The 24,115-nt window shown below is 44.1% G+C and overlaps 1 protein-coding gene across 1 annotated transcript in view; it reads right to left on the bottom strand.

The window, feature by feature from the left end:
- Window positions 1-4,066: 4,066 nt before the first annotated feature.
- The window catches only part of LIMA1 (LIM domain and actin binding 1), a 21,785-nt gene continuing 1,736 nt past the window's right edge, over window positions 4,067-24,115 (bottom strand). Inside the window, exons 2-10 of the mRNA XM_009994067.1 lie at window positions 23,075-23,120; window positions 20,635-21,078; window positions 14,950-15,058; window positions 13,437-13,597; window positions 11,131-11,238; window positions 9,072-9,129; window positions 8,501-8,616; window positions 5,483-5,616; window positions 4,067-5,066 (exon numbers count right to left, since the gene is read on the bottom strand). Coding sequence (XP_009992369.1) covers window positions 4,067-5,066; window positions 5,483-5,616; window positions 8,501-8,616; window positions 9,072-9,129; window positions 11,131-11,238; window positions 13,437-13,597; window positions 14,950-15,058; window positions 20,635-21,078; window positions 23,075-23,120 — 2,176 coding nt within the window. The remainder of the gene's footprint in view (window positions 5,067-5,482; window positions 5,617-8,500; window positions 8,617-9,071; window positions 9,130-11,130; window positions 11,239-13,436; window positions 13,598-14,949; window positions 15,059-20,634; window positions 21,079-23,074; window positions 23,121-24,115) is intronic.

Below are 24,115 nucleotides of genomic sequence, written 5' to 3' on the forward strand. Positions count from 1 at the left end.
TGGGCGGGCTGCGCGCGCGCGGGGCGTTCGTCGCCTCAGGGCTCGTCAGGGGGTCTGGGGGGGTTTTAACAACAGGGACGGGTTGTTAGAGCCCCCGGGGAGGGTTTTATACCAACAGAGAGGGGTTGTTAGAGCCCTCGGGGTGGGTTTATACCAATAGAGACGGGTTGTTAGAGCCCCCGGGGAGGGTTTTATACCAGCAGAGACGGGTCTGAGCCCTCGGGGGGGTTATATCAAGAGAGACGGGTTGTTAGAGCCCTCGAGGGGGGGATTTTATACCAAGAGAGACGGGTTCCAGCCCTCGGGGGGCTTTTACACCAACAGAGATGGGTTGTTAGAGCCCTCGAGGTGGGTTTTATACCAGCAGAAACGGGTCCGAGCCCTCCTGGGGGGGTGTTTATATCAATAGAGAAGGGTTCCAGCCCTCAGGGGAGGGTTTCCACCAACAGAGATGGGTTGTTAGAGCCACAAAGGTGATGAAGGGAGTGGAACATCTCCCTGATGAGGGAGCTGGGTCTATTGAGCTTGGAGGAGACTGAGGGGCGACCTCATCAGTGGTCACAAACACGTTCAGGGCAGTGTCAGGAGGATGGAACCAGGTTCTCAGGGATGTCCAGGGACAGGACAAGGGGCAAACTGGAGCACAGGAGGTTCCATGTGAATCTCAGGAAGAACTTGGTCACTGTGAGGGTGACAGAGCCCTGGGACAGGCTGCCCAGAGAGGCTGTGGAGGCTCCTTCTCTGGAGACATTCAAACCCACCTGGATCCTGTGGGAGCTGCTCTGGGTGACCCTGCTATTGCAGCGGGGTTGGGCTGGATGATCTTTTGAAGTCCCTCCCAACCCCTCAGATTCTGTTCTGACTGAAAAAAAGCCCTCAAGACAGTCTTTTGGAGCAGTGTGTCTGGTTCTAGACCCCACCGACCCAAGGGACCTGCTGGAGCAAATCCAAAGGAGGCCGTGGAGGCTGGAGCAGCTCTGTGAGGAAGGCAGGCTGAGAAAGTTGGGGGTGTTCAGAAGAAAAGGCTCTGGGGAAGCCTTAGAGCACCTTCCAGTACCTAAAAGGGGCCCACAAGAAAGCTAGAGGACTGTTGTTTTTTTTAAGAGCATGAAGTGATAGGACAAGGGGGAATGGCTTTAAAACTGGAAGAGGGGAGATGTAGGTTGGACATTAGGAAGAAATTCTTGCCTGTGAAGATGGTGAGACCCTGCCCCAGGCTGCCCAGATAAGCTGTGGCTGCCCCATCCCTGGCAGTGTTGAAGGACAGGTTGGATGGGGCTTGGAGCAACCTGGGCTGGTGGAAGAAGTTCCTGCCCATGCAGGGAAGTTGGAACTGGAGGATCTTGAAGGGGAAGACCCCAGCTGAGGCAGGAGCCCAGTTCTGGCCCAACATGAGGCAGCTGATGCTCAACTCGTGGACAAACCACTGTTGCAAGCAGGACAGTGGAACTTCTCACGTGAAGAGTTAATGGTAAGACAACAAGGATTAGTTTTACTAATATTAATAGCGATGTGGTTTAACATTTAAGCACAAAACAGCCAGTGGTACATTGTTTGGCAAGGTTTGAGATACTCCTTATAACTTTTAAAATATCCAGAGAAATTTGTGGTTTAGCTTGATGCTCCTGGGATGAGGGTTACCATGTACCAAAGCCCAGCCTTGCTGTAAGCTTTTCAATTAGATGCTCTTCATAAAGGTTGGTCAGCAGCAACTTCCTTGTACAGTGTGGCAAGCGATCCATCTTCCATCTAATAGCTCTTTTGGCATCTGTCCAGTTGAGAGCACATTAAACGGCCCATTAAGCACTCAAATACTATGATAACTAATAGATTCAAGAACAGGCTAGTTCAGGATCTGTTCACTTCTTTTTAATCAACGACTTTATTTAAAAGTACCACTTGTGCTAATTTGTCCTTGAAGATAGATGTTCAGGCAGTTGTGAGTGAACAGTAAGGGTCCTTGCATCCACGAGACTCATAAATGCCTCAGATTTAAGTAGAACTAATGATATATAATGTTAAAATATCTGGTAATTGTACCTAGTATTGCTTTTAGGATCCTGTAACTAGGGATTCATTGTAGAGTTCAGTTGCGTTTCCTAAGAAACAAGTAGCAGGCATGTTCAATAAATCCAAGTCCACAACTAAAATTCTCCCCTTCTTTTTCAAATACAACTAGCACAATTTCCAGGCAGAAAAATAAATCTTCAATTGCTTAGCAATTTGAGGAAACCTGACACCAAATGGATTCTGTTAGGAAGAGACACAGGTTACAGAAAGCAGCGTGTGCTTGAATATCAGCCTTCTTAGCTTTGCAGTACCCCTTCCTGTACAGATCAAGACTTCTTCCTTAAAAAGAAAGGAAAATTAGCAGGAGGTTGTGCACCTCATGATGCTGCTGCTGCTACCTCCTCCAGCTAGACTGCAGGCTTCTTTTTCCTTCTCCCTCCCAGACATATGTCAAACACACGTGCACTTTCTCATGCTGCTGCACAACTTACTGCATTTCTAGACCTTATCCCCTCTCTCCCAGACAAATCCACCTCGGGCTTAAGTGAAGATAACTGCAATACAAAACAACTTATAGAAGGGGGGAATAAATAAAACCCCCTCAGTTGTCTGCAGCTACCATGCCCGAGACTCACTTGAAGCCAGAAATGGAAGTTTAAAATACCTGCATGTCCTTCTTTCATTTGCCCATCCCGTTCCAATCCTTCTTCCACACCCTCCTGCACAGGAGAGCACAGGCTGCCTGTCAACCAGAACACGGACACACAGTGTCACCTAGTGGCACCAGAAAAATCACTGTCCCTCAGCCTCCAGGAAGAACCACTGTTATTTCTTCCATCTTTTTCCCATGGTCTTATAAATCCAGGCTTCAGACTTCAAAATTGAAAGTAAATGACCAAACTTTATTGAAGGTTTTGTAGTTAGCAGGACTGTTAACAAAGCAGAATATTTTACACCTCAAGTATAGTTAAGAGCTAATTCTCATGAGAATACAGTACAAATAAAAGCTAATATAAAAGAGCATCCTCCTTCCACTGGTCAAGATTTAATGATTCTTAAAATAAATGAAGTCAAGTTTAAAAATGCTTCAACGCTAGCAATCAGGAAGTCTCACTGTTGAGATGGTTTTATTCCAGAGATTTTTGCAATGCAGCATAATTTCACAGCCATAATGGAAAAAGATTTAGGGCAACTTGGTACAAGGGAGATTTCAAAGTTGTCAAAAGGCCTTAAAAAATATTATCTGCAGTTTAAAATGAACGATGATGAATTCCAAGTAAAAAACAAACAAACAAACAACAAACACCAAAAAAGAAGAAAAACCCCAACCCCCCCACTTGAAATGCTAAAGTAATGCCCTGCAGGCTACTGCAAAAGTGGTGAGTTGTCCTCAAAGAGACCTATCAGCCAGCACAGCTCCTGGAGATGCACCAAAACACCTGGGCACCCCATTCCAGTTGCACAGAGGAAAATGAAGGGAGCAAGGAGTCTCATTGGCAGTTCTGAGAAAGAAAAATCACATTGCACTCAGTTTTAGATGCTTTAGTTGTTGGATACTAAGCACAAAGATATGTTTTTATTCAAAACCCCTCCTTAGTTGTGCCCTTGACATGTATTAAAGTGCCTTCTGTTGTAATTTTTCAAGCAGGCCAGAAAGTCCCTTTGGAATTGGTCCCTAAGCTCTGCAGTAGCATTTGTAGTGGTAAAAGTGGCTACAGAAAACCTGTTTCACAGCCTGTTTCATTATGAGGACAGTGAAATTCTGTGAATTGTTTGTAAAATAGCTGTTGAAGCTCAAAAAGGGTGAGACAGTAGGAGCAGAGATTGCCTGCTGAAGCTGTCCCACAGCCAGGTAGTTGTTTCCATGCACCTAAAGATCCTCTTTTTGAGGCTTCCAGAGTATTTTTCTAGCTGAGATGGTTTATACACAGGATTCCCTTAATGTCCATGTGCAGTAGAGCATCACTTTCATGGAGGACAGCTGTTTGTTAAAGCTAAAAACACCCATTTAAAAAGGCCCAGCACCTTGCAGCAAGTTTTCTAGTAAAAGGCCAATTTATTCTTCATCATCATCTTCATAGTAACGATTCCTCTTGATCTGTTCTTCCACAGACAGATCTTCCATATCTTCACCTTCCCAGAAACCAACATCTTGGGATTTGCGATTCTGGTTGGATGATTCCTTAGCAGTCATGACATTGGCTAAGCTGGAATGTTTAGGAGAATTTGGTTCAAGGAATTCTTCATTTGGAAGTTCCTGCTCTTCCATCATGTGTTGTTCCTCATCTGTCTCTGCATTCACCTGCCCATTTTCTACAAAGTTGTGCTCTACTGCTTTGACATGAGACAAATCCTGTTCTTCCTCTAGGTTTTTCTCTTCAGCAGTCTGGGTGTTCCTATTCTCAACCTTCTTTTCCTTTTGCTTTTTGTCTACCAGGACCTCTCTTTCCAGTTCCTCACTTCTTTTCAACTTGTCTCTCTCTGCCTTAGAAGGAGAAGGTGAATTCTCTGTTTTATGGCCTTTAACAGATACTGTTCTAAATGAGGCTGCAACTGTAAAGGGACGACTTCTTTCCTTCAATGAGGAAGATCTTCTTAACTTTTTCAGATCTAGATCCACATCCTCCAGCACATCTGGCTTGGAAATCTCTTCTTCTGGGGGCCACTTGGGTTTGAGTACTTTGATGCCCTCATCTAAGGCACTTCCTTGAATGCTTTGGTCAGAAGGAGGCGGCCAGGCGATCCGGAGCTTTTTTGTTTCTGCTGGTTTCTCTTCTCTCTCAGGCAAAGCTGAAGCTTTTGCCTCCATACTTGCTGTCAGAACTCCTACTTTTGCAATTGGGGCATCCTCTACTCCTGGGCTGTGTGGACTTTCTGCTGCATTTACACCCTGGACAGTTTTCTCTGGGGATTCTTCACATTCAGTTTTGCCTGCCCATAATTCCTTGTGCTGTTTGTGTCCAAAGCCTTCATCATAATTGCCTTTGGATTTGAAGAGCTGATTGAAGTGAGGCTTGCAGTAAATATTCCCACGCAGAGATGCATATGTACCAAGACTGTCCAAGGAAATACAAAGTCAAATGTTAGCATTCTGTGCCTCAGCCACCAGGACAGGCTTGTATTTTAGTTATGTTATTGAAAGAGGTTCTATTTCAGTCTTCCAACATGTTTAGAAAGACAACTTAGAGCTTTCCTGAGTCTATACGCCCCTCTTTTCAAATGTCAGTTCTTTACCAAGTTGGAAATGATATTTTTCCCCACATAAAATGACATTAAGAGTTTATAAAAATAAGACTGCATCATGTGCAGAATCCCCTGGTTGAACCAGGACTATATTACCACTCCTCTGCTCCTCTTCACCTCGCTGGATCACGGTTGCCTCCAGCTCAGCTAAGCCTGAACAGCCCCTTGCTCAGCTGGGGGACAGGAAAGCTGCACTTCCTCGAGCAGCCAAATGGAGCAGCGTGTTTACCTGAGTTTGCTGTTGCAATAGGAACAGCGGAAGCAGCTGATGTGAAACACCTGCTGGTTGGCAAAGAGCCTCTCCATCGGGTACACGGTCTTCTGACACCCCACGCAGGTTTCCTTCACTGGCAACTGAAATTTCTATGGGGAAAGGAAAAAAAACTTGTTCACTGAGAAATTAATCAGCCCCAAGGGGACTTGACTTGGGCTCACGTACAGCTGCAGAGTTCTCAGAAAAACTGCAGTAATTCACTTTCTGCAGCTCAATGCCAGTTATGATAGAGGGAGCTCTGGTGGGCAAGGAGTGAGGAAGAGGCTATGGCCAGCCTCCCAGGACTGCTGTGGCTTGACAGTGAGCTGAGACTTTGCCCTAGTCAATTCCACAGATGAACCATCACAAGTTTAGCAATAGTGAAAATACTAGGACTTGGTTATAACTTCGAGCTAGTTCTCAAGAAGCTGCCTAATCTGTTTCTGCAACCCCATTTTTTCTTCATAGGAAAATGAAGAAACATTCAGGTAGACTACAATCAGAATGAGACTTACCAAAATATAAAACCAGTGTAGAAAAGGAGCTGAAATAACCTCAAAACAAAAGGTACAGAGTGGGAAGGGACAGAAGTGGAACAGGCTGCTCAATGGTTTGAAATGATCCACTTCTGCTAAATACTCTCTTAAAGAGAAGGAAATATCCTCAGCACAGATGAGGGCAGCAGGAAAAGCTTAACTTGGTTTGTAAGCAATTCCCATCACAAAGAAACCACACTCAGGTTTCCAGGCACACAGCTCTCCAACTTGCTCAAGCCTTACAGTGAGCAGGGATTTGAGGTTAAACAGCTAGAATTGTTTACATGCTCACTAAGAAAGTTCAGTGCAAGGCTGAACTTAAAACACTCAGGAGTCAAGTGTCACTGCTGTGCTGTAGGGCAATCATTTTGGATGTTGTTTTCTGACAGCACCAAGCACATTGTCCATGAAAAAAAGGTCACTTGATCCCATTCACTTCTTGGAACCTGTGAAGGCTTCCCAATAGGGGAGACATTTTAGAGGAAAAATTAAATAACTTCCAGTTGAAAAATTAGCAGTCTCAGGCTGCATGGTGATTGCTGCAGCAGGAGGGTAAGGGGGCCTGGGCTCCACACCACAGGTCTGCATAGACACACTGACACTCCAGCTTTGCTTTGACAAATAATTACCTGCTATAAACTTACTAAAAAGCTTTAAGAAAAATGATGGCTAAAGGAAGAACAGGAAAGTCACAGGAAGACATAATTCCAGCAATTTGTTTATAGCAGACTAGAAACAATGGATAGGCAATGAAAGTTACAACAGGTGAGGGACAGATTGCTGAAGACAGAGCCAGCTGAAGGCAGTTTGTCACAACCATAAAGTTTGCTGCCAATTTAATTCCAGTTTAATAGGTACTTCAGTTTTTTTAAGGCATTGCTTGAAATTTTATTGAAGTTCCAGTTATGATGACAGCTCAACCAACAAAAGTTCAGGCTTCCACAATGTTTAGGTGCTGCCAAATCTGCATATGAATTCCAAATTCTGAGCCACTACATGAAATCTCAAAAAAAATAGAGTTTACTGATGCAAATAAAAATCCAATCATCCATGCCTGCCACAGGGAACAAGGCAGGAACCATTTGCTTGCCCATCAAAGGTAACTCTCCCTGAAAGCCTTTTGCAGGATAACATCACAGTGCTGGCACGTGCCTCTGCAATGCACATCCCCATCTGAGATCAGAAAGGAACTTACTTGGGTAACAATGAGCCCTATGTCTGATGGAGAAGCCTTTTGGGGTGTGAAGAGAAAGAAATTCCTTTCCAGGCATACTACGAATAGGAGCTACAGGAGGAAGGTAGGCCCAATATATATAAAAACACTTGAGAGAAAGCTGAGAGTTGAGCTCACATTAGGAGGGAAGCAGAAGGCAGGAGCAGAGGTTAGGAACCAAGAACAGGAAACAGAAGCTGGAAGAGACAAATAGGAACCTTACATGAATAAACAGCACCAAGGTTTCTATCTCAGCAGTGCAGCATCTAAAGCAGTAACAAGGCAGAGGACTACAATGGTTCTAATAAGATAAAGAGAGAGCAGAGGACCAAGACAACCAAGAGTTTGTGTCTGTCCTGCAGGCTGTGACAGTCTGAGATAACAACCATGTTACAGGCCACCCTCATTTTGCATCCTGGCATTTATACCCCAGAACACTGGGAAGCCACATCTCACTGGTCTTTGTGAGGTCAGTGTTGCTCCTCTCAAAGATGGGGAAAACAACAAAAGCACAGTTGTTTCCTCCAAAGGGAGCCAGGAAGTCTGTGGCAGCCCAAGGAACAGGCATCCTCACTCCAGACATGACAAGTAGGTACAGTGGGATCAGTCACCATGTCCAGCACTTCCATTTCCATGTCTAATAAGATTAGCAAAAACATTCCTACCCAAGGAGTTCTCCATCTGCTTTACAGCTCCCACTGAAGAAAATGGAACGTTCAGTAAGTTGTTACTCAGAATGTCATCTCAAGCTTTGTGGAGTCAGTCACCTCACTGCCCTTACTACCAACTGCTACCCACTGCAGTTACCTTGTGAACAGGTAGAAGAGGAGGGTGGGAAGCCAGGTGCCACTAAAGGCTCTGAAGGCAGCAGCAGGACCTCAGTGCCAGTCTCCAAGAGCACTGACTTTATAAGCAGCACAGACAAGCCCTGACACAGCCCCCTTCTCAAACCCCATTGCCCACACTGGAGAGGAACCTCCTCTGTTGCAGCAGCAGCTGCTGTCAAACAGCAGCAGGACCACTCCCAGCAAGCTACTCAGATTTTCAAGAAAAACTGTCAGCTTTGAGATACTTTCCCATTTTGAATTAAAGCTCCCTCATGAACACAGTCTGATGAAGACCAAGATATTGACACAGTTACTGCCAGACCCTTTGTGACCTCATTTTGCATTAAGGCTTTTCAATATTGAGTAGAGAAGTTAGTTGGTTTTAACTGTCACAAATGTTTGAGAATTGCTGCATTACCTTAACTCCTTTTGGCAGAGATGCATCTGTCTGGCCAGCTGTTTTAGAAGCAATGTTTTGCTGCTTTGTGCTGACAGGTTTCTGAACTTCTGTCTCTCTCTCCAAGTTTTGTCCAACTAAGGAAGCAGATGAGGAAGAAAAGGCAATGACTATGACTGGAAAACCATGGCAGGCTTAGGCTTGTAAGGCTGCACAGGAATCCAAACAGCTGAGGACTAACACAGTTTGTCATGGATATCTGCTATTAAACGTTTACATTTAGATTCTGAAACATGATCATTCTACTTGTCTGATTGACCAGGAAATTTAAGTTGATATGTAAAGGACACGAATACACAGGATCCAACTTCCAGAAACTGTTCCTAAATTTCTGCAAAGTGCTCATGTGTGGGCTTGAAATTAGCGTAAAGCTAAGGCAACATGACAGTGTGCTTATGTACTCACAGAACAGGACCTTGTCTCTGTACAAAAACAAATATACTTATTAATTGTCCTGCATTAATAAGGATTTCAGCCTGTTGACTGATGTAGTGGTTGCCCAAGCTATCAGTTTAGGAGCATGAGTCCTTACCATTGCCATCCTCTAGAAGACCAGAGTGGAAAGACAAGTTGTTCTCACCTGCAGAAACCTGCAAGAGAATATTAGACAATTAACACCTTTAATCTTCTCAAGTCTGAATAATCAGAGCCTGAGGAAGCCAAAAGGCTCCCAGACACTGGGAGCACCTGACCAGGAAAAGCCCAGCCATCTTGAGCTCACAGGAAAGTACTTTCTGATTTGTAAGGCACAAAGCAGAGTCCAGCTCGACTGCCAAGAATGTTAGTCCTTGCCACAAGGTAAGACATCCTCGTAACTTTACAGCTCTTGCAATATTCAGATCATCTGCCATAGTGCTCACACACACAAACATCACATTTTCATTTTCCCAAACACCTGCAGCTCGTGTCCCTTTATTTATCAGTCCTCAAAAATCCTTGCTGATTCCAGTGATGCACCTTCCAGAATTCCTTCCTTAGGAATTCCTTGGCTCCAAGCAGTAGGTTGGGACAAACATGCCTGGACCTATCCTGTTCATCCTCCTTCTGAAACAGATTCATATTTAAAAATCCCCCACACTTTTTAGAAGAGTTGTATATAAAGAAGTTTCAGATACTAAACATGTCACAGAGAAAGCTCTGGATGTGTATTTCTTTATTAAACTTTATTTGTTTATTGCTATTACATCAAATAGTTTTAAGTAGCTGCACTGGGAAGCTAAAGTACAGTAACAAGATTAACTGCAAATCATCACTCATTCACTTTAATGATGTTTGCAAATTAACGAGGTAACGAGGAAGGAAGTTATATGTATTAACATACTCTGGTCTACTGAAAGATAACTAGCAGGAGTTTATTAGGAAGTGCAGGGGTGTGTTCTGGGGCTGTCAGAGTCACACATCTGGCTACTAAATCTCTCACTGATTCAGTCTGCAAAAATGACAGAGAAGGTCAGCAAGTTTCTTTTGTTTCCTATTTGCCAAAGAATTCCCATTTCTGACATTTTTCACTAGTAGTTTTATTTCCCAAGTTTGTCATAGCATTTCCAAAGGACAATCCTGGCTCACAAACAAGGTTCTGCTCAGGTTCTTTATTGCACCTAGACACCCCAACAAGTAACTTCACCATCAAAACTGAACACGAGAAATGTTATTCCCATCTTCCATCCAACACCAGGGATGCATCCTGATTTAACAGGAGTTCTTTCACTTAACTTACCTTTTAGCAAAAAGCAGCCCTGGCCAGCTGAACACGAAGCTGCTCAGCTGTCAGAGAGGAGCAGCTGAAAGCAACCATTTGGCCCCTTGCCCAAGGAAGGCTGGAAAGCTCTAAAAAGCTCTCCTGGCATTAGGCTGCCACGTGTTCAGCATGGCTGGAATACACAGTAACCCAATTATTATGCAGCTACTTTTATCCCGTCTGCTGCCCCCAGTTCAGTGTACAACTGCTTGAGTGTGCTTTATTAGCTCTGACTCACAGGGTGATTTAGTCTCAATTTACAGCTGAAGTTCAAAACCAGGAACAAACCCAAGCTGGCACTCTCAGTTACCTTCATCAAAATTTAGCCCCTAACTGCAGAAGACACAGGGACCAACTCCTTATATTCTGTGTCACACAAAGCTTCTCATGGGTTTTTCTGGTGTGGTTGCTTTGTTTTCTATAAAACTTCAGGTGATTTTTATCATGGTTGTCAAAAATTAAAGGCAGAAAAAAATTCAGGATAAAAACCCCCACAAAAACATCAGAGGTTTCAGCTACTGAAGCCATCAGAAAATACCTCAATAAGATACTGGAGGATCCTGCCACACTACAGACATGTCAGTCCTGAGAAGACTGGGGAAGTCTCCAAGAAAATTTAAGATTTGTCTCTAGATATTCTCTACCACTGCTTAAAAGTCTTCCACAGAGACTTGCTAACTTGTAATTCAGACACAGTCCATAAAAAATCAAATAAATTCAGGAATTCTGCAGCATGTGTCTGTATCAGCTGCTCATGTTCTTCCTAGATGGCAAATGGAACTATCACCTGGGCTTCTACATCTAGTTCCACTGAAAGTGAAGTCCTTGGTCTTCACCAGCTTGAGCATCTTACCTTCTCCCCATCCTGACAGGAAATGGAGTCCTCAAGACTTGGTGGCATATTCTCCTTCTGCTCAGATTTGTAATTCTTGAGTTCACTTTCACTGGCTTGAATCTCATTCTATAGAATAAAGCACTTGAAAGTTGACAGGTTCTTTTCCCCTAGGAAAGTACTTGCTTTCCATTTTCCTTAACATCTTTTAAAAAAAACTGTTCTCCTAGTACATGCAGTGATAATTAAAGGAAAGGGCATAAAAATGTATACAAACTTGGTAAGTGATATGTTCTGAAGAAGAAAACAAAATAGGGCTGTAGGTTGTTACTACACTCTATGGAGGCCATGCCAGCATTTTCCTAAACAATCCTTCTGCTCCACTTCAGATTCCTGTTTGAAATCAACTCTCATTTCCCCTGCTCAATCCACATCTTCACTTTTCATTTCACATCACAAGTATTTCAAGACAAGCACTATCTAAATACGCCTGTGTAACCAAAAAGTTCTCAACAAACTGGCTTAAGATGTTCACAAAAGAATCTTTCACACTTCAAAAAAAACAACCCAGCAACAACCCAATCCAATGAAACCTCGTGTTTCCTTCATTGCCACAGGACACAAGATAATTGGGGAAAGACTCGTGCCTTTCACAAGGCATCTTCTCTGTGACATGAAAGAGAAACAGCCAAATGCCAGCACCAGCATCTTGCTGGGTTTTGTAAACAAGTCTGCACAAAACTAACCCCTTCTGATGGGGATGGAATTGAGTCAGTATTTTAATGTAGAGATCCCTACATATGCTGCCTATCTCCTCTCCCTCCCCTTCCTGTATCACTTACAATGCTACAGAAATGGTTCCTCCTCACCCTTACTCTACCCAACAAATATCCATCAATTTTAATCCAGGCCTAATTACACCACAAGGCCCTCAAAAGGCTTGTTCCCAAGAGAGATGATGCCTTTCCTCTGCAGCACAGATGTCACATGTTTAAGAGAGGGAAGCACAAACCACACTACCATGTCAAAAGAGCTCTGGTTGATTTGTCAGCAAGGGAGGAAAACATCCAAGAGCTCTGGCTGCTACTGGAACACAGCAGCACTGCAAACCCTGGCTTCAGGAACTGTTCTTTGCCCCATCTTACGTGCTCCCCTGGTCAATGTGCCAGACCAAAACAATCAGATTCTGCCAAATGAGACATCCTAAAAGCACCAGGCCAGACTGACACTCAAACCCAACAGCAGTGGGGTTTGCAAACAAGAGTCTCAAGAGACATCTATGGCAAACCTCTTGCCATCAGCTGCCACTTTGAGCCACAAACTGGAAAAGGCAACAGAACAAACTCGACCCAGGCCAGAAAGAGGCTGCAGAAACCAGCAATTAGCACCTAATCAGATTTGTTGCACTGCCTGCAATTATTTTCCATTCATGCAGTGAAGTTTACTCTGCTTTCCTCCCAAGGGCTGGAGAAGGAGAACCACAATGCATGTGAAATTCAGAAGCCATCTCAGCTGGGTGGAGACTTTTCCCCCATCTACAAAGACACCCAGGCAGGATGCACTCTTCAAAGCTTAGAATCATCATTTTTGGCTTTTTTTTTTCCCCAGTGCAAGTTTCCTAATTTAAAAAGGCCTGTCCTCTTAAAACGTATTACTCTGGTTAATAAAAGTCATGCTTAAGCAATAAAAGTTCCCATCATTAAACAAAAGGATCAGTTTCAGCAAACCCTACTTCAGCACTTTTTAACAAAAGCTTAGATTCTTGCAACCTCTTCAGCTGCAACAGTTCACCATGATTCATTAATTGCTCATTTCCTGATCAAGTATCTGCAAAATTGACACAGATTGATTCAGTGCAGGAGTCTAACTGGATTCAGATAATGGGTGAGAAGACTTGAAGGGAGATGAAAAGCTAAAAGGAGGAAAACTGACTGGAGATCCCAAAGCTGCAGGCCAAGGGATCCAGGTTCTGTGCACTGCATGACGCTGGAAGTTGCTCCACCTTAGCCTGCCTCAGTTTCCCCTGTCTTACAGCTACTGTACAGCACAGAACTGAATTGGTGGTTGTTGTTGCTTTGAAAATAACACCTCACAAACAAACAGCCACACATGCAGAGAGCTACAGGCGTGCAGAAAGGAAAAGGATGTGTCATGTTTCAGAAGGGCCTCAGTCAGGGTGCCAGCAATTAATTATTTGGAAAACGTCCAAGATTGTTCCAGGAAGATGCAAATACTTCCTGCAATATTCAGACATTAGAAATGACTCCTATGGGCACAAAGTTATTTTTCAAAAACTCATTTCAGTACAAGCCAGAGAGCAGACTCACCATGGTGACGGGGCCTGAGGAGCTGCCCTGCCTGGACACAGCTGCCTGGTACTTGGCCAGTCTGTCCTTTATCGATGTTTCTGACAAGCGAGGCATCTCCAGGCTTCTCTTGGTCTCTGCCTTCTCTGGGCTGAGGGCTGGACTAGTCTCTATAAGATGCCGTGGAAAAAGAACTACATGAATACAGGGTAACTTTTCAGGAACACCAGGAGATCTGTCTACAGGAAGATTGACAAATCCCATCCCTTCACCACTCCTAAGATGACAGAAATTCCAGATCTGAAGAGCACAAAAATGCTTCAGTCAAAGGTTTATGCTCCAAGTTTCAGAAGCAGCATGTTCACCAGATGCAGCATCCAGCCAGTGTCTCAGAAGCAGTAGCAGCAAATAGTTCTAACAATGGAGATCTTTTAGCTCTTATTGTCAAATGAAAGCAGCTGCTATAGTGGTTAAATGAAAATATCCATTATTCCTGTAGTGAAATAGTTGTCAAAGACTTTTGGAGAAAACATGGGAAGGAAGTCTCACCTGCCACTTCCACCTTCTCCATGAAAATAATTTATCACATGACAGATTACAGATGAGGATCTCGAGAATAAACATGGTATGAAATAATTCAGTTTATACTCACAGGATCATTTGAAGCATCTGCTTTTACCTCAAGAGGAAAGAGACACTGGGGAGCTGAAGTTTTTTGCCAACTTCTGACTCACACTATGACACCCCATCACTTGCCATCCCTCTCTCATTTTTGCTGTCAGATGTTAGCCAAATAGGTTTAAAAAGCCAGCTCCTCTGATTGCTCTGTTATCTAACTTCCTTGTATAATGGTCAGGTTTCCAGTAATAGCTTAGTTATTCCATAAAGAATTATTATTAAAATTACCTTTCACTAGCTAGTGGCCTTGAGCATCTAAAAAAGTTGTGTGAATAATTAAGGTCCCTCTTGGGGACAATAAACAACTCTTAAGTAGCTCTTACCATCCTCCCCAGTATTGCTCAAACAAGGACACAATTTACATCTCTAAATAGTGAGATGTAACTTTAGCCACAGACTGAAAACACACAAGATTGTAAGTGCTTTGTTAGAAAAGTCTCCCAGGGTAGGAGAAATCCACCCTCTAGCTGACCTCCTAAAGGCAGCTGTAGTTACCTGTGTCTGGCCAAGGCAGGAGGGAGAAACTTTAAAGCAAGAAGGAAGACAGCATATTGTCTTGTCTGCCTGTTCACTACTTTGTAAATTAGATTGGCTACTAAAAGTAGTCCTAGGATTGTCCGAGGATTAAGACACAGGTTAAAAAAGGTTCTGTTAACTTGCTAGTGATCTCCTGGGCTCTGGTATTATGGTTTAAAATTCATAGCAAGACTTAATTCATGAAATGCAATGTTCCCATGGACCTTACAGATGCAAGATGGCTGCATTTCTCTCCCCTTCTGAAGGGCAAAAGGTATTTCTATTGCATTGTATAAAGCAGCATTACTTTCTAAACTAAAAACCAGTGAGGTTTACTGACCTGATGCACTGTGGCTCTTCTCCCCTTGGCCAGCATCAAAGTCCTCCGAAGAGAGGCTGTTTTCAGAGACTCTCCTCCCAACTGCTGCCTTCCTCTGGTCTCTGGGGACCTGGGAGAGAAAAGACCCACCTCTCAGCTGCTCAGACAAACCAAGATTGTTGCGTATAATCCCTTAAGAGGCACAGGTGTCACTAGCAAATCTGCTTTGCTGGAATAAACAAGTCTAGCAGCTGACATCTCATTTAACCAATATAAAGTTTGATCAGAGAATACCTGACCCTCTAACCTGGAAAACACTTTCTTGAAGAGGTCAGGAGATGCCCTTTGACTAGTTACCTCTGTGAAAGGTCAGGGAACCACAAACATCAGATATTAAGGCCTTTACCACTGCAAGTATAAAATTTCAGTCTAGATTTGTGCCTTTCAATTCCTTTTAAAGCTGATATTCAAGGTCATTTTATGAAGATTCAAAATCAAAAAGGATGAAAGGAGTGAGCTATCAAAAACTTGCACTGATTTTCAGCAACAGAAAGAAGATTAAATACCATTGTACTAAGAGTTATCTAAAGTTACTTCTTTTGATGTTGATAGCTCATATGTTTGGTACCAAATAATTCCCTAATTAGGCCTGATAAGGCTGAAGCTTCAGTACAAGAGTGAGAGAGAAATATGCTCAGATATCCAGGATTATCACTGCCAGGCTGCAGAGCTGCTCAGGGTGCTCTGTAGTACCACCACCCAGATGCTCTGGCTGGCTCCATCAGAGCTGATGCTCAGTTGCTGAGACCAATTCCCCCAAATCTAATGCACAATAAATTGTGAAAAGCAATTTCAGCAGCTTTGACAAATACTCATGAAGTGCAGAGTTTGACTTCATCAAGATAGGACCTTTTCACAGCTGAAGGTCATTCTATAAAATACTAGAAGGTGGTAGATCTGTGCTCCCTTCCTAGGAAGAGTTAAATCACAATCCAGTTGGAAATTAAGACTGAGGCTAATGGAGGGAAAAGGGCAGGTTTGGCAAGATGCTCCAACCACACATTCCCCTCACCCCCCCGACTCCTAACGAGTTTCTTATTTGCTGGTCACCAAACTGAAGGAAATTCCAAAGTTTTCTTTTAACAGAACTGCACTGTAAGATAATCACTGTGAAAGATCAGGCTGCTTTGGCACACAAACCAGCAACTTCACTGGGAAAGGAAAATGCAGCTGGAAAAGCTCTTTTTCCATTAGCATGGGAAATATTTTCTATTTCTGTGGTTTCAGACTTTGGTAACTTTTCTTACTGGAAAAGAGCTTAGCTGTGACAAGTCTTTTCCTTCTGTTGAGTGTGTTGATAGGTTCAGTTGGGGAGTGTCTGCACACTTGTGAGGACTTGCAGACTCCTCATCCTAAGCAAACTGTCCTTGCATGAATCTTATTCAGCCTCTTTCTGCTCCAATGTCACCTTGAGCCACAGGAGTTGGACTTAATGACCCTGATGGGTCCCTTCCAACTCAGCATATTCTATGATTCTATGATTCACAGCCTGAAGTTCTTACTAGTTTGTTGATCAAAGAGTCCAGCTTTTGCCTACTATACAAAGAAGATCATTATAGGCAAAATACACTTGGATCCTTTGAGGATGCAGAAGAGAGAACAAGTTTATCAGCACATTTGAAACTCCTGACTATTCTATTGCTGAACTGGCTTTTGGGGGTTGTTTTTTTTGTTTCTAATAATATGGCACCACACACATTTTCCTGCACACAGCAGGAGGGACAAAGCTACAAATGATAAAAGTTTACAGCATAGACACATGGGAGGGAGGTTAAACTGGCAGCAGAGTGCAGGAGGAAGTTTTCACTGGTAGGGAACAAAGGTCTTAATTCAAGTAATTTAGATCCAGCATCTGAAATCCCAACCTCACTGAAAAAAGCCATCAGCACTTTTCAGAAGAAAAAGGCAGTTAGAGACTGGAAACTTGTTTGGGTTACCTCTTCTCAGAGTCTCATTCTCATTTATTTTCACTGTAGTCTCTCTCCAGTAACACCATGTTGAACAGGAACTCTGGATCAGGCTCCAACACCTCATCTGTGCATATGCACAAAATCAAGGTTTTCTTTGAGCAACCAGAACCCTCTGTATTTTTACCAGCAGTGGAGGATTCTATATTCATCAGAAACAGACTCTTCTGCTTGATTCTGCTGGACCTCAATGAAGGCTGGTGAGCTCTGACTTCAGAGCAAAGAGCTTTCCCCACATAGCAGGAGAAGTTCAATCCTCAGAGGCAACCATCTCATGACCAGCTAAGACTGAGTTAATGAGTACTCTAACTGACCCACCAGCTCCTCTCCTCTTTGCCACCTCAGACATCTACAGGTCTTACAATTTCACCTGAAGGACATATCTGTAGATAAGCTGTGTGACACAGTTACCATGGGTCTTGAGAGGAAAAATCCAAACCACCAAAATACAAAAGATTTAGAGTTCAGAGATTATTCTGTACAAATCCTGGTATTAAACCTACAAATACCAAGTCAATACTGCATAGATTTTATATCAACAATTTTACATTGTGAGGTAAAAAACCCAGAGTAAAAAAGGGGTAAGTTCAAAAGGAAGATGAGGGACTTTCCCCATTCAATCAATAGGCTGATCAACCCCAAATAATTAAGGTGATTAATTATGGTTCTTGGAAGGTAACACCTTTTGCATGAGGGAATCCCTGCTCCCAGCCTTCTGCCTGTGCCACTCAGTTCCATCTCCAGCCACAGCTCCTGCTGCTTGCAAAGTGAGATAAAATACTCACGTCTGGAAAGCCCCAAGGATCTAAGACAAAAGAGGTGCAGAGGTACCACAGAGATAACACTATTCTGCCTGGGGCACAAAGAGTTGTTGGGCAGAAGACTAAATAAAAGTTACACCCATTTCATTCTGTATTAAGTGTGTCAAATGTGAGGCTGCACACCAGGTTAGCAGCTACACAACATGCAGCTTTTGCCTGAAAGAAAAAACACAAACCCACTTGGAGACAACTTATTAAGAATCAGTGCAGCTCTGCCTGCTTTTTCCTTCTGATCTCCCTTCTGTACTTTCCTTATCACTTACAGAAAGAATTCATTGAAATTGATAAAAGACCTGATGTTCAGTCTTTGCTTAGTGCTGAACCAACCCAGACTGACACGTCTACCTCTAATGTGCTTAGAACATTATTTTCCATGAAGATGCAATAAAACAAAAGATCTGCTTTGTATCCAAATTGCAGAAGACAGAGCAAGATCTGAATGAATAAACTAGGAGGCTTTGCTTATAATGCTGAAAATGAGAATAAGTTTGTCTGGAGTAGGTGACTAAATCAGGAAATCCAGGCTCTCCTCTGGATTCTGGCCACAGACCTGCCCAGCAACCAGGCAAGTCCCTTTTTCTTTACTGTCCTGAAGTTACTGCCATGTTGCTACTCAGCTCATACAGACTTTTTATTAGCAAAGCTCTGATAGCACTTACAACAAAAGGATAAAGTAAATACCAAAGGTAGTTGCTCTCTCTCTCCCTTAGCTGAAGCCTGCCTTGCACTTAAACCAGGGCTTTATCATGGAATCATAGAATGGTGAGGATTGGAAGAGAACTTAAAGATCAGCAGGTTCCAAACTCCCTGCTATGAGCAGGGACACCTCCCACCAGCCCAGGCTGCACAAGCCTCATCCAACCTGGCCCTGAACACCTCCAGGGATGGGGCAGCCACAACCTCCCGGGAAACCTATTCCAGCACCTTTCTACCCTCATGGTGAAGAATTTCTTCCTGATGTCCAACCTAAATCTCCCCTCTTTCAGTTTAAAACCATTACCCCATGTCCTATCCCTGCCCTCTCTGGTCAAAAGCCCCTCCCCAGCTTTCCTGGAGCCCCTCCAGGCACTGGAAGGTGCTCTAAGGTCTCCCTGGAGCCTTCTCCTCTCCAGGCTGGACATCCCAACTCTCCCAGCCTGTCTCCAGAGCAGAGCTGCTCCAGCCCTTAGATCATCTTCATGGCCCTTCTCTGGAGCCTCTCCAACAGCTCTGTTTCCTGTGGACAGAGTTCAGGAAAAGCATGGATGAGGAAAATGGAAGAGGCAATTGCAGAGCTTGCAGTTGGCAAAACTCAGAGCATTGCTAGGGTTGCTTCCTACCTCAGTGAACAAGATCTGTGTCCCCAAAGCCCCAACGATCTTTGCTGTACGTGGCTGCATGACATCATCCCCCAGAACCAGAGATCTCACAATAGTGCTTTCTAATTACAAAGCCCCCCCCTCCCCCATTACACTTCAGAGCACTTTTTGCCTTTTCCTTTGTGAAATTAAAAAGTAACCAGATGAACTTGGAACAGGAACATAACCTGACCCTAGACTGAGCAGTTCCACACCTATGATACAGTCATCACTGCATTCAGGGGGTTTTCAACAATACTTGAATGACTAACTTTGACAGAAGTATCAGTTCCAGATTCAGTCAGCTCCAAAACAATTTATCCCCCAGGCTAAGATAAAAGTCACTTGGAGCCCATCTGCAAAACGGTGCTTTCCTGTGGAATCCTGCCTGATGACTCCCAAGGCAGGAGGTCAGTCTGGAGATCACCCATCCCAGCCTTTCCACGCCCTGAGAGCCTGGGCAGCTCTGGCCTCATGACAAAGACTACAAAAATCCAAGTTATGAAACTACTCTGTGCAGACCCAAAACTCACTTTGTCACAGACGCTCCTCTGAAGCCCTTAATTGTTATGTATTTAATCCACTTTCATACCAAATTCGTTCGATTTACATAACACTGGAAGAAAACCACCCGCAGGAAAACAAAGCCAGAAGTATAGGAAACTATGAGAAAACTGGAAAATCCACCAGCATCAAGGCCCCAGGACTATGTTGCAAGTCACTCGCATATGCAACTCATTTTCTAGTTAAGCAATTCTCCCCGGGGACACCCAGTCTGCCGTCCACATGCGGGATCAGGTTTCATGAGCAGTTGTAGGAAAATGCAAGCCCTCTGGTCTGCAAGTCAAAACTAGTGAAGGCAGGAGCTTGTCTGGCTCTCCCTGCTTATTCCCCACCCCCCCGTCAGGATTTTTTTTCCCCCCCCGATAAGAAACTTTTGTTAAGATACAAGGAGGAGAGAACAGCAAGGAAAAGAGGGGAGTATTTCACAGGACCTACGAGTATCTCTGTATGTGCAGATGTGTGACTCACATGCTGATATGTATGTTAAAACAATCTCTTAACTCTGGCAGCTCTTCCATCTCAAACTGCAACCAGCCCAGACTGTTGAGCTGACTTCAAAGTTACTTTAAAATATATATAATACATATATAAGTATCTACAGCTATATTACTCATATTTACATCATTCACCTTAATTTTCAGACATGACATAACCCAAAATTGCTTTTAAAAAACCTCAACAACTTAATAAATTCCACACTTTTCCTCTCTGGAATTGCACCCCTTCCACAAGCACGTTCGTTTCCCATCACCAGGGAACAGCCACAACCAGGCACAGCTCCGACTGCAGCTCAGATCAAGTCATTCTCACCAGCTCCCTTACGTTCCAACTAAAACAATGACCACAATTATTTGCGGAGTCAATAGTTCAGAGCCGCTCCCTCCAGGGACTTTTCCTGATGCCCATGAGGCGGCAGGGCTTCAGTTTCCCGTAGGATGCGAAGGGACTGATCCTTACCTTGGGCTGAGCCGCTTCCCCCTTCTCAAACATCATCTTGATCTTGCTCAGAGGAACGTTGTACTTCTCGATCTTCCCCGCGGAGTCCGCGTTCTCGCTGCCTTCAGGCTTCTCCACTTCCCGGGGCTCTCTCAGACAGTTTTCCATTTTCCCACTCTCCGCTGAGTGGCTTGTAAGCCTCCTGCTGTCCCCAGCGGGACCCCGCGGCTGCTCGGGGGGGCTGGAAGCGGGAGCAGGAGCCCCCGGGGGTCGCTCCGCGTCTGGGGGAGCAGCGGGAGCGCTCCCGGCTCCCAGCCCGGGGCTGCCGACCTTGTGCCCAACCTCAGCACAGCTGCCCCGGAGCGTTTCCTTCCGAAACTCTGTTCCCGGCACTGGATTCTCCCACTTCTTCTTTAACACACTCAGATTCCCCCGTTTAAAATGAGGGGGGAGATTTTCTGGGTTCTGCAAAGAGCAAAAAGTTAATTCCAGTTATCTGCCTGGTGAAGCATTAATAGCACTTCCTTTCTATGCGAAAGGAAGTTAAAGGCTCAGGACTGAGCTCAGCTCTCAGCTTTTTCAGACAGCTGTGAATAGTTACAACTGTGCCGCATGCAGAAAGCATCCAGGATAGGAGAGGAAGGAGGGGGGAGAACAGAAAAGTCAGGAGCTGGAGCAGGAAGTGAGCAAACAGGATGGCCTTATAAGGGAAAAGGGAGTCGAGCTTTAATGAGTTAAATGACACACAAAAGGTTTGGATCCACACGCGAAGGAAAGGGGACCAAAATCCACACAACAAGGGTCTCTACTCCTAGAACAAGCAAACAACAGGAAAAGCAGCCCCGTAAGGGATGGGTGCTCTGCCAAGTCCTGCAATGTCTTCCAGCTGGTCCAGAAGACAATAATTAGTAGGCCTTCCAAAAAGCTACAGATTAGCTTTCAGAAACCACTGCTTTCTTGGAGTTATGCATTTCTGCTACCAGTTAACAGTAGCCTTTCAGTCATAAGAGATCTGTCTGCAGTATCTGACACCATGTCCTGTAAGGCTCACACTGAGCACTGACAACAAATGGCTTCTTGCTCCCATTTATAAACACCAGATCATTTGCTGGAATTTTCCTGCTCTTGCACACAAACCACTGGCAGCTCTGGCAGGATGCACACACACCAGGGCTGCCTTGCCACCCTGAGTGAGGTGGCACTACATGGAGCAGTAGCACTCCTCCTAGTCCACTGCTTTCCAGACTAGTTTTGCCTACAAGCAATTACCTCTCCCTAAAATAACAGCCCAGCCCATCTCTGATCCATTTAAATCTCATACCTGCATTTTTGCTCCCTCTCCCTTATGGGGACCACTCTGCATCCCACTCACTGCAAGTGGAACAGGTCTGCAAGGCTTACAGGAATTAAACAGGATTAACAGCTATATTAGGATTTAAGTCTCTCACCCTATTACTCTTCTGGTCACATTTTGAACACTGCTTTGTAAATTCACTCCAATCTATCTAGACTTCAAAAAATATCATCTTGCTTGCTGGCTCTATTTAAAAGAAAGTACTAAAGTTATAAGGCAAATGTTGTAGTGTATCAGAAGCACTCAGAACTGCACAGGTTTCCACAGGAACACCTCTGGACCTGCTGCCTGTGGAGTCCCAGCACACTTCACAACACGAGGTGTTCCTGCCTGTTGCCTGATCACACAAGCAATAAGAAAATTTAAGACTGCAGAGGAATTTTTAGAATGCTTATTTTATCACACCTACAACCCCAGCAGAAAAAGCATGACTCCCCAAGCATTACAGAGATCAAGGCAGCACAGTCTAACAATGACTTACACATCTATCCTGAAAACATTGCCAGTCTTTTTCAATAAATACTCAGCTAAGGATCTGCTTATACCAAGACCTGCAGCCCTGGTGTTAGACCAGGATGCCCAGAACAGTTTGCAGGAGGGAATGTGAGGCTGCAGCAAAACCAAAAGGGATGGTTCTCCCCCAGCCAGGGGCATTTGGAACCCTGCAAGCCACTTCAGAGAAGATCCTCCTTAATGGATTCTCCAGCTATCAAAGATACCCAGTAGGTTTCAGAGGGGCTGGCAGCTTCTTTAAGCAGACTTTTTAAATGAGTCAGGAAAGGAAGAGGTACCACACGACTGCCTACAGCTAAGAACAAAGAGGTGGATATTCATGTGTTGTGGTTAACAACTTTTGCTTAGGAGTGAAGTGGTGATTCAACACATAGCTTTGGGCAAGGAACTTGATTTTCTTCCCTTTCATTCACGCTGGGAGAGGGCAGGGGGAATGAGTCAAGAGCAAACACTATGTCTAAGCCAAGTTTTCTGTAGGACACATGGCAGCAATTTTGATATTCCAAAAAATCAGCTGTCTCTGTGAAACATGGCATGTAGGTGATCTGTTCTGACTGCAGACTGTTGCTTATTGCCTAGGAAATAAATACTTACACTTCTTCTTTTCTCAGCAGTGGCTTCTTCAGCTGCTTTCTGATACCTTTGAGACAGAGAAAAGAGAGAAAAAAAAATAACAACCAAATGGTTTTTAAGCAGAACCCTGAATGCTCTTGAAGACAGCTGGGATTTTTTTCCCCAATCAAGGATTCTGTGCACTTCCCAGACCAATCAAATAAAACTAGAGGCTGGAAAAACAGCAGCAAACAGTACCAGAACAATGCAAAGTGACTGACACATTTTTAAGTCATGCAGTTTACAATAATAACATACATTCATCTTTTTCATTACCTAAGCACTCTGATTCTCAAATAGAAACCGTTTACCTTGGAATAGCTGGTATTGTTTCTGCCACCCAGCTGTCTGCTGTGCCCCCTTGCAGGAATAACTCAGCTATTTATCCAGCAGCTGCTGAATCGTAACAAATTACAGCCTGGCATAACCTACAGAAGTGCCCGTTTATTTTACTATGCTGGGCTGTAAACTGCACCAATTCAGCAGTTGCTTCATGAGCAGCTGAACCATCCCAGCAGTGGAAGCAGTAATCACAGCCCTCTGAAGATAAGCCACCCTGGGTCATGAATCAAAGTCCTTTAAGGAGCTATAGAAAACTCCCAGCAATCTGCACAGCCCTGGGCATGAGGACACCCCAGCAGGAGCACACAGACCTGGCACCCTGCCCTTGGCTGCTGGGACGCACTCATTAGGACAAATTCTGCCAGTTGTAAGCAGAGCTCTGCTTTCCTCAGAGCAGAAACATCACCCAGTGGCTGCTGGGGCAAATGATGGTTCTGTCTTTCTTATCTCTGCAACTCCTGATACAACTGTGAATACGTTGCAGACAGTAAATGAGATACTTATATTATCATAGTCATCATGCAGAAGGGTTGGAACAGATGATCTTTAAGGTCCCTTCCAACCCAAACCATTCCATGATTCTATGATCAGCTTCAGACTTCAAATAATTGCTCGTATCAAACCAGTAACCAGTACATATCATGGGCTCAGATCCTTCTAAGAAATTCTTACTTGCAAATT

The sequence above is a fragment of the Chaetura pelagica genome, unplaced genomic scaffold (assembly GCF_000747805.2).
Source record: "Chaetura pelagica isolate M959 unplaced genomic scaffold, ChaPel_1.0 scaffold743, whole genome shotgun sequence".
NCBI lineage: Eukaryota > Metazoa > Chordata > Aves > Apodiformes > Apodidae > Chaetura > Chaetura pelagica.